Below are 10,931 nucleotides of genomic sequence, written 5' to 3' on the forward strand. Positions count from 1 at the left end.
ATCTAAAAACGAATGCTCACCCAGACCTGCCTGAAACACCTTGTGTCACCACACCCCCACAAATGTCATTTCGTATATGATTTGACTAAGACCGCCTAAATGTAAATGCAAGTAAGGTGGGCGTACCTGTCAGTACAATTGCTTTGGAACCTGATGTTCCCAAATGGCAAGAGCGTACGCAAACTACACAGGTTGTATAGGGCCCCTGCACCACCGGGGGGCCCCTTGAGTACCGAATCCAAAACTCTGCGCTATTTTTGTAACTAACGGATTCAACTTTACCGGAATCATTTGGAAATTTCCTTTTTAACACTCAATTAACTTAATTAATTCGACATACTCGATCTCGGACATCGTGTAGTACGTAACTGGCCAATCATTGCACACCTCGCTTTTCAGAGGGACGTGCTTTGTTAAAAGCCTGCATTTCAGAGAGGAGGGGCAAGGAGGATATATAAACATGCGCGGTAGTCTGTATGTTTTTTCTTTATCTTTTTCTAGTTTTATTGTGGTATTAGACGCACAATATGCCCCTAAATTGTCTCATCATACCTTATTTACTTTCTTTCTTCTGCAGAACACAAAATAAGTTATTTTGAAGACCGAAGCCGGCACTGAGTCACTTCTATTGGATGTACACAAAACTGGGTGCTGGTTAACAACATTCTTCAAAATAACTTCATACAGGTTTACAATGACAAGAGGGAGAGTAAATGATGACATAGTTTTCATTTTTGGGTGAACTATCCCTTAAAGTATATAGAACTATACGCATTGTTTATCTGTATAAAACACACGTACAGTAAAATCATCACACAACAGTATGTGTTCTTAAAATCTTTTATCTCAAACTAGTGTTATGGTTATTGTTACTAACTTCAATAAAAAAGAGATTCTCAGAAGCAGAGATGAAAGACGCTCTCGTAATAGGTGGAGACCGGAAGTGAAGGAAGAGCAGAGAGAGAAAGAGACTGCAGGTTCACTTTAACTAGAGAGTTGTTTGTTCCAGACATGTAGAGATCATGATGAAGAACGGTGCCCTGCCCGATGAAAGTGCTCTTTTCCATCGCTCTGATTTGACCCCACTTTTTAGACTCCACACAGAATGAGGTTACAATGGTTTCAGAATTGTTACCACCAATCACAATCAACTCACTATCGGCAGCCCCCAGGAAATGCAGACTGGGGAGGTCTGCGCTCGATGGGGTGAGTGTGGGGAGCAGTTCGCACCAGCGGTCTGTGTGACAAGAAAAGAATAGGGGGATATTTTAATGGATAAAATATGTGGCATAAAATACACTGGGATGTATATAAATAATTAAATATACTATCGCACTGTACCATGTCTAGTATCGTAGCGCAGAACCAGTTTTTCTCCAGTTCTCATGATGTTCCCCAGTACGTAGAGGCAGTGTCCCAGGCTGGTGGTGAGGGGGGAATCGTGGGAGAGAGATAGACTAAACTGGAAGTCCGTCAGAGGGAGGGAAGCAACAAATGACCAAGCATCCGTCCACGGATCATACACCTCCACAGCAGTGTACACACCTGTACAGGAGTCAGGAGTCACAAGTGAATCCAGATACCAGCCCCCAACAGCGTAGATTCTTCCTTCACACACTGCTGCACTGAAGTGACGTCTGTGCTGAGAGAAATCACAGACATCCATCTTTAAACCAGGAATATGAAGTAAAGTCGTTTCATTGTTGGATGGTTTGTTGGGTGAGTATACTCCAGCATTAAAGGGAAAGTTCACCCCAAAATTGAAATTATTTGATCATTTATTCACCCTCATTTATAGTTATAAACCTGTATGACTATCTTGTGCAGAACACTAAATAAGATATTTTGAAAAAACGTTGGTAACCAAACAACATTGGCCCCCATCGACTTCCATTGTATGGACACAAAACCACTCTAACATTTCTCAAAAAACTTATTTTTTTGTTCCACCGTGTCATGTAAAGGTTTTGTAAACATGAGGGTGAATAAAAAATGACAGAATAGTATTTTTTGAAGTGAACCATCCCATTAACATTCATGCAATCTGTAATATTCATACCTTTATTAGAGGAGCCATCGACACCCACCGATTAGTGAGAGGGTTGTAGCGGAAGGACGCCATTTTGAATTCGTAGCCTTTTTTCACCCGGTGTCTGTACCCCCCGATGACATACAAATAATTATATACCACCGCTGTAGTAAAACACCACTTATCAGCGCAAAAAGGCAGATCTATCAAAGGACTCCATTTCCCACAATCCCCCTTTTCAAGCCTAAAAAGCTTCCGGGCAGCTTCTGTTTCTGGGTCACTCCACGAGGTCAAGTTCTCCTTCCTTAAGCAGCATAATAGTGGAGTTCCATCCGACCTTAATCGGAGAACCTCAGCGTGAAGATGCTCATCCAAGCCTTTAATCAGGTGTGGAAGTTCAAGCAGGTGCTTGCTCATGAAAGTTAGAACAGTGTCTTGAAGTTCCACACTACACAGTTCTTCAGCCAGCTGTAGGTAACTCAGACAGGTGTGCTCCGTCAGGGCCTGAGAGAGGGTGATCAGCAGACGATCAGTGAAGCGGGACGCCAGCAGGTAGCTACTCACTCGCAGGTGTTCCTTTAGAAGGTGTTCAGGAACACAGAACCGCTGATGGAAGCAGAACTCCAGTAGGTCGTGGAAGACCAAAGATGGAACATGTTCTAGATGCACCAACCGTTCAGACATCTCTTTCATACAGGAGTGGGACAAAGCCCTGAAATACTCGCTGCAGTCTGCTAGCTTCTCCAAATCCACCTGAAAGTAAGTGTCATTAGATGGTTGTGCATACCAGGATGTTAGAAAGTCTATGGTTTTTGTGTATGTTTGAGCTGGGTTGTTTCAACCAAGGTTGGGTAAATAATGGATGAACCCAATTGTTTGTGTACAACTCGGCAAATGTCCAGATTTGACCCAGTCATGGGTCAAATGGGTTATATCTAAAGTAACAGTCCCATGCGAAGCATTCTAGGAACCAGAAATCCTCATCAATCTTTTTCCTAATCAGATTTTGGTTCCCAGAATACTTTGCATGAGGCTTTTTTTTTCTGTAAACATAAAGACCTGTTAATGTTTAGTGTTCATTTATCTTTGAACAAACTATTGACAATAAATTAGATAAACATACACTGTAGAATAAATGCAACTGTATTGGTTAGAAGTTATTTTACAGTTTTTTTAACAAGATTTCTTTTTTTACAGTTTATTTTTGAATTACGATAAAAAACTATAAAATGACAGAATAAGACAACACATTTACAGAAAAACTGGGAAAACTAATTATAAATATCCTTATATCCAATAATAAGACAGGATGTAAACAATTTTACGGCACATTTGTGTTTTTAAAGGATTTTTTTAACAGTAAATCTACAGTAAATTACTGACAACTAGCTGCATAACTGAATTTTGTTAGTGTGGATTAAAGCAACCCGAGCAAACCCAGCAAGTGTTGATACTCACGTGGAATGTATGGGTGCTGGTTTTGACCATCACCATTGGTCCATTGCTCTGGTGTCGATAGGTCCTGTAATCTTCATGTGTTCTCCAAACGTCCGACTGTTGATTTTCAGGCTTTTGCTTTGTGAGATCAGGATCTGCTTGTCTGAACTCATCCCAGTTTAATCTACTGTTGAAATGTCTCCGAACCCATTTCAAACATTCCTTCAGCCATGTGCACAAATACATGAAGACAGCAGCTATAACCTGACGAAAACCAGCCATGATGGGATTTTTGTATGCCTCTACAGCTGTATTTTGAATCGAGACTAAATCTTTCTAGACTAATATATGAAAGCAAATTTGAGTTGCAATACGTTTTGTCATTCCCAGGCAGATGGACAGTTTTCAGCTTCTGTTTCCTTTGATTGGTCACGGATGGCTGTTTTCAAAGCTCAACGTGGCGTCCGTTTGCCAGAGCGGTCAGTAGAGCTATTTTAGGGAATCTACAGGTCAGACTGGTGCACGGAAAGACGAAACACAAGCTTGCTGGGTGTTTCTGTCGCTACGCTGGAACATTGAAAGGAACTAATGAAACTGCTATATTCAACATGGCTCAGAACTTTTCACTTCCAATTTGACATGTGCACAAATAGCAAGACGTTAATGCATTCTTCCTAATAAACGAAGCAAGGTTTAATGTATGTATTTATTGCAAAGAAACAAACAGATGAATTATAGCAGAGAGGCAAGTTTATAACTTAAATGACTGTGGAAATTAGCATTGGTTCTAACAGTGCCATTACATCTCAAATTAATATTCAGGATCACAGATTCCACAAGGTCCAAAAATCTCCTGGTCATTTGCCATATCCTGGAATTTAGAGATTTAAAGAAGAAAACAAAAGAAGATACATTCATTTAACAAAAAGAAATGAGATTTTCAAATACCGCCAATATAATTCTGACAAATAATTAAAGACCCCCCAAAAAATGAAATCTGCTTCTGCAGTACATATTAACTGCGGATCCATACTGAGAAGAATGACACATTTGGTTCAAAGTTTCATTGACAATTTCATTGCTTTGGACAAAATAATGAAGGATAAATAAGCATAAAACAACATTAATACAAGAAAAGCAAATTAGACGTTTACAGTTACAAAAAACAAGAATTTGAGTTTTTACTGTTTGGAAACAGGACGTCATTTGCTCTGAATAAATTAAATGATAAGAAACACAGAGGCCGCGTGTATTCACAATTCTTATCTGTATTTCTCTGGAAGTGTCATTTCCTTTTGTTCTGGTCAGACCGACACACATAAACACATGTAGGTTAAATTAAATGAAAACATAGCGATGTAAATCATATAACCGAGGACCGTTAATTCCAACTTGTGATTCGAAAAATGTTCTTTGCTTTAGTTTTGTTATATTAAACAGAAACAAAGCCATACAGAAACAGAATAGTTTCGTCAGAATATGTGCCATTAACGAAACAAAATTAATTAATTCAAATAGATAATATTCACATTATGTAAGTACAATAAAGATGCAAAATGTCATGATATTTTCAGTCCCAGGAGAAGCAACATTAATTGAGCTGAAGTTGACTAAAATGTTTTAGACCACTTGGACCCATTACACAGTATCAATGATGGATGGATTTACTTAAAAATAAGGTTACATGGATAACACACAAGCTGGATAAAATGTAAACAGTTATATGGTTGGTAAAGTTATAAATAAATTAGTTAAAAACATTAGTTTGCCTTTATGACCAGTGCAAATACTGTATCTGGGTTCTAGGTATCTAACAGATGCTTTTTCTGAAGGATTTTTTTTCAGTTCCCTTTAACCATTTTTGCAGGGACAAACTCTATAAAACACAGTTTTAGGACTTCTTCACTTGAATGAACCGCTCTGTTTAACAGTCTTAATCTGTGCCCCTTCCTTTGACAGTTTCATTAAAATCAATTCAAGATTATCGAGGTTAATACAGAATGTAAAGTACACGCTTTAGAAGCGAGGAAGATTTTAAGAGACGAGTTTCTTCTGTTTGAAGTAGGTGTCAAACCTGTGCTGTGCATAATCCTGCAGACAAACAAACAAAACGGAGCAATGAGGTCACATGGTGTGTTTTTTCACAAAGCTCCACATCAGTAATGTGCAGGGATCATATGTTCTGTACACACTGTTTCTCTTTACTATAAACACACTGTGATGTCAGGTGGTTAAGTATGTTTATGGAGTTGACAAATCAATAACCACAGGACAGAAAACCAATATAAGAATTGGTCTGGTAAGTTGTTTCACATATTTGTAGAAAGACATTAGAGCAATTGTATATCTGCCAAATGAATCAATCTAAATGTATAGTTTACCATGTAGCCAAACTCGATTTTGGAGATCTTTGCTTGTATAATGGACCACAAACCCCAGAGGAAATGAGACGCAAGGGCATACCTGAATTTGATCAATTGGAAAACAAACAGAGTGGGAATACATGAAAATGCATGATATTGTGCACGGTAACATTTATTTATACACAGTGTGATGAATAAGATTCCTACCGGTTTGCCTCGATGATCATCTCCTCTTCTATCCTGGACTGATCCTCAGGTGCTACGTTTCCACTTTCTGACAAATAGTGTCTGATAAAATGTAACTGAAAAACCAACAGAATAAGACAACAATTTAAAGAAGAAAAATAAACAATACAGCTCTCTTTTACCATGACTATTTTTGATATATTACTATAATCTTACTACAACATGTCAATTTATTTCTAATCAGACTTCAATATCACACTATTAAATATTAACATTTTATTAGGCTTCTGACCTCAGCTTCTCGAAGTTATTGTTATAACCTTTGACATAATTCTACAACTTTCCACTAGGTGACAGTTTTGTCACCACCGAGAATCTGCATTGACCACCACAAATGTTTTTATTTTACGCAAGTAAATCATAAATATATGAATTAATAACATTTATTAATGAATAAATACATAAATAAAACCATCAGCATTTCAAATAAGCACCAAATGAATATCCATATCGCAAGTGCAACAGCCTAAATGAAATGTTTAATGTAAATCACGTCTATAATAATATAAATCATGCCTGTTATCATATTTCTCAGGTTATTGTTTGCATTCCGTTTCGTTTGGAACAAATTGTTTGATTGACAAATTGGACTATTGGATTTTAGATTTCTAAGGTCTAAAGTTTTAGGACAATAAATGATAAAGCGTTTTATGTGGGTGGAGGAGTGTGACTCACTTGCTGTTGTCTGTTGGGATAATTTTCCACCTTTGCCTTGTAGAACGGCCACTGGTCAAACGTGTAGTCATAAATCCATTCACAAAAATGATTCCCAAAATCAAAACCCCTGCACCGGACAAAATGTTCAGTTCAATTCATCATTAATAATCAGCATTGCATTAAATGTATAATTGATGTAGTGCTTTGCCCAGTCACTCATATTAACTCTTCGTTACCTGTAGTTATAGCTGCTGTATTCGAAGTCAATGAGCATAAGTTTATCGGATGAATTTTCCCTGCCATCCAACATGAGGATATTCCCTAAAGAACAAATTATGATGTTGTAGGTGAAGGGGCTGAAATGTTATATAAGAACACAACACAACAGTAATCCGATCATCAGATTTGAGAGGGGGCGTGTTGCTAGCAATGCAAAAATTGTGGGTTGGAGTCACAATGGGCACAAAAAACTGATGACGTGTCCTCTTTACCATTTCTCAATACTGTACAGAAACTAAACGACCTCACTGGCATGTGTGTGACCTTCTGTTTGAGAGAGAGATTTTACCTTCCTGTACATCATTATGGCAGAATACTACTGGTGAGGGAGTTGACACCAGCAGTGACCTGAGGGACAGAAAAAGAGAATGATTCGTTTTCTTTAATAAACCTATTCAAACGACTGTTTCTAAAGTTTAAAAAGACACCGAACAACATGTACAGTACTCTTCTAGGAAACACACACACACACACGCATCGGGGCACTGGGGAAGCAGGTTACTCAAACACACGTGTGTGTTAGTGATTGACTAAGCAGGCTGAGCATGCACAGAATGTTGCTTCCTAAAAGTGTTTATTATTAGTGGTGCCCGTCATTGGGCTTTGGGCAAGATCACACACACAAACCCTTTATTCATTACAGGGCCTTGAGCCGATGTTACACTGTCAGCAAAACACATAAGACCATCCATGAAATAATAAGCTTAGTAAATCCTGTTACACACGCGCACACACACGAGAACATTGCATTCTCTACCATGTTAGTTAATAATTGTATATCAAGTGCTGTTATCTTGTTTGATAACATTCCATCCACCTGCCATCTATCTCCACTTTTATTCCCCATACCCTTACCTCAGGCTCTCCAGTTGTGCCGGAAGATCATACTTCATCAATTTCTTAAATTTCTTGATGTGAGCTTCACGCACAAATTGTATTGTCTTCACCTGTTCCATGTACCTGTTTGGAAGGTCGGACAGACATGCATCATTTCAAGTCAGGCGCAACACTACCAATATGGCCACAACATTTACATGATAAACCATATTGGTTTAATTGTAATATAAATGCTACAATGTTGCCAAAGGTTGATTTTCAGCTTTAAGGGATAGTTCACGCAAAAAGTTTTTATTCTGCCATGAATTACTCACCCTCAAGTTGTTCCAAACCTGTATACATTTTTTGATCAGCTAAACACAAAGAAGGATATTTTGGAAGAATGTTAGCAACTGACAGTTCTGGGCCACCTACTAAAGTGGAAAAAAGAAGCAAATCTCTATTGCTAACATTCTTCCACATATCTTTCTTTGTGTTCAACAGAGCAACAAAAAAAATATATATACAGATTCGGAACAACTTGAGGGTGAGTAATTCATGACAGAATTTTCATTTTTGGGTATCTTTGGCACGACCAGTCACAACCAGATGGACTAGACTTGCCGATCAATGGTCCCAAACAGCCATTTAGGTTCCTTATTGAATGGCATCTCCATGGTGTGAAATCGTGCCATCTTACTGGCTATTTCTGCAGAAATCTCAGGGTACCCAAGCTGCTCCGTACACAAGCGAATACTCTGTGAAACAAGACAAAACAGATTCGTGACTCATACTTTCTGTGTGTGTGGATAATGTCAAATGTTTTGTATACATTTAAAGCATAAACAATCTGTATGACCACCCCTGCAAAATGTACAGTACATTTTACAGTTAAAGGTCACCCAAAAATGAAAATTCCGTCCTCATTTATTTACTCGACCTCATGACATTTTAAAACTGTATGACATTCTATCTTCCGCAGAACACAGAAGATCATCTTTTCAAGAAAGCTGGAAACCCAACAGCTCCGGCACCCATTCACTTCTTTTGTACGGACACGAAACCATTGCAAGTCAATGGGTGCCGGCGCTCTTCGGTTGACAACATCAGAATATCTTCTTTGGTGTACTTCAGAAAAATGTCCTGCAGGTTTGAAATGACAAGAGATTGAGTAGATAATGACAGAATTTTTATTTTTGTAAGAACGTTCACTGTTAATCAGATTTTATTGTTGGTTGCTAAAGGTGTGCGACTCACAGGCAGGTACTGCTCTAAACGCCCATCTGGGAAAATGCCATAGAGACGTGGACCCAGCTCTCTTTCTGCTAAAATGGCAAACATCACGCTTTCCAAAACAAGAGAATCGACGCCCTGTGTATGGAACACACAGATGCATATGAATACACACAACAGCACACAAATTAATATGACAAATTTGTTTACATATACAATGTAAAGAGGGCTTCTCTGACATGAGGAACTGCTCGGTTCTGCATCGGTGTATTTCAGTTGTTGGTCTTTTCACGTGTAAAGTGTAGATTTGTTTGTCACCTGTAGAATGGCCCCGTAGATCCGCAGCAGAACTCTTTGGGGTTCAACACCCGCAGGCTGAACATTGGCGGGTAAACTGCACATGTACAGCAGGTTACTAAGTCCTCCACTGCAGGTATAACCAAGGTCATAAGTGGGATTTAAAACATCTGCATGCATTTTCCATACATTTACATGTATAGAAACATGTATAGTTTAAACGTTCTGCTCACCTGACTATCTCGATGCGAAAGTCATGCTCTGATATAGTTTTCCACGAGCCAGACAGAAAGTCACGGCACCAATGAAACGCTCTTCTCCTCGTATCCGGGTCCACATCCACATTACGCCCGTCCTGATAGGACTCCGCTTCCGAGTCATCATCCCCGTTCCCGCGGGGACTGGCCGTCCTCGGGTGCCTCTCATCGTCCACCGTCAGCGTGTCTCCGCAGCCCGGTAACGTTACGTCCACCGGGTTACGCGAATTCGGGTCACCTGTCACGCATTTTTCTAAATCCCCATCTCGGTCGCCCATGCACGTCATTTTATGGCTCGAATCCATCATGTTGCCCACAACTGACCTAACGCGTCTTAAAGAAAGTGAGAGAACCGAACCTCTATAACTCAATGCACCAAACTTAAATACGCGTGATTGAACGTGCGCGTAACGCACCACGAAACGACCTGTCGTGATTCCAGCGAACTAAACGACTGTTTGATTTAGATTTACATTAAACAAAACGTACTGTTTCCCATGATATGTCTCTAACTGTTACTGTAAATAAGCGTAAAATACGCTCGTTGACAATGCGTAGCGGCTGTAAAACATCCTCTGACTACAACGTGCGCTACTTCCTTGAGCTCCACTCGCCGTTATCGTTGTCATATCATCATAAAAGATTGACGTCGATTTCAGCCAATCAGATTAAGTAAACGATGCGGCGATCCATTTCTAGCACCACCTTCTTAAGGACGGAGCGCTGATTGGTGGTTTTGGCACGCAGTGTGTTGTGGGAAGTGTATTTTTTCAACGTCACGGGTTTTCGGTTGCACAGCGGTCATACGGTGAATTGCAGGTGTTTCGGCAAACATTTCTGTTTAAAGGAAGTGAAGTGGGAAAAGTGTGTTGTATAGTTAATAGCCAAACGGTATCTATAAGGTGCTAACTTAACTTTTGCACGTGCCACCGTGTAGCATAAATGCTACAGTATATTTGAATATACTAGTGATGATTTGGTGCAGTGCAGTGTGTGTCCCATATCAAACGTCAATAACCACGTGTCGTCATCACTTTAATGTATACCATGGCGTTTCTTTTTCTTTCAAATAAGCACATGACCCTAAAAGACAGTCAGACTTTTCTCACTTCTGAGGACAGTGTGTTCCCTTAAGATCGTTAATTGGGAACACGCACAGACACGTCAGCAATTTTACTTCTACGCGTAAAATCGCACGAACTAAACGACCTCCCTTGCTTGTACAATCGATATCTTTGCAACGCGTTATTTAAATGCGGACAGCATATCGTGTTCCCTGCATTATCTGCGTTGACCACTGGGGGCGCACTGTCAGTA

At 39.5% G+C, this 10,931-nt stretch overlaps 2 protein-coding genes across 2 annotated transcripts; both read right to left on the reverse strand.

The window, feature by feature from the left end:
- Nucleotides 1-896: 896 nt before the first annotated feature.
- On the reverse strand, nucleotides 897-3,748 carry LOC306899640 (kelch-like protein 32; the record flags this gene model as incomplete). Its single annotated transcript, XM_079466005.1, has 4 exons — nucleotides 897-1,237; nucleotides 1,342-1,642; nucleotides 2,060-2,782; nucleotides 3,488-3,748. 4 exons carry the CDS (start codon nucleotides 3,746-3,748, stop codon nucleotides 897-899), a joined length of 1,626 nt encoding a protein of 541 aa, XP_079322131.1.
- A 406-nt stretch (nucleotides 3,749-4,154) lies between these two features.
- On the reverse strand, nucleotides 4,155-10,259 carry chkb (choline kinase beta). Its single transcript, XM_079465535.1, has 11 exons — nucleotides 9,591-10,259; nucleotides 9,379-9,487; nucleotides 9,085-9,198; nucleotides 8,452-8,585; nucleotides 7,867-7,971; nucleotides 7,301-7,359; nucleotides 6,969-7,053; nucleotides 6,751-6,859; nucleotides 6,037-6,131; nucleotides 5,848-5,929; nucleotides 4,155-5,557 (listed from the first exon to the last, which is right to left on the reverse strand). Exons 1-11 carry the CDS (start codon nucleotides 9,920-9,922, stop codon nucleotides 5,501-5,503), a joined length of 1,281 nt encoding a protein of 426 aa, XP_079321661.1. The 5' UTR covers nucleotides 9,923-10,259; the 3' UTR covers nucleotides 4,155-5,500.
- Nucleotides 10,260-10,931: the final 672 nt, after the last annotated feature.

The sequence above is a fragment of the Barbatula barbatula genome (assembly GCF_947034865.1).
Source record: "Barbatula barbatula genome assembly, chromosome: 10".
In the NCBI taxonomy this organism is placed as follows: domain Eukaryota; kingdom Metazoa; phylum Chordata; class Actinopteri; order Cypriniformes; family Nemacheilidae; genus Barbatula; species Barbatula barbatula.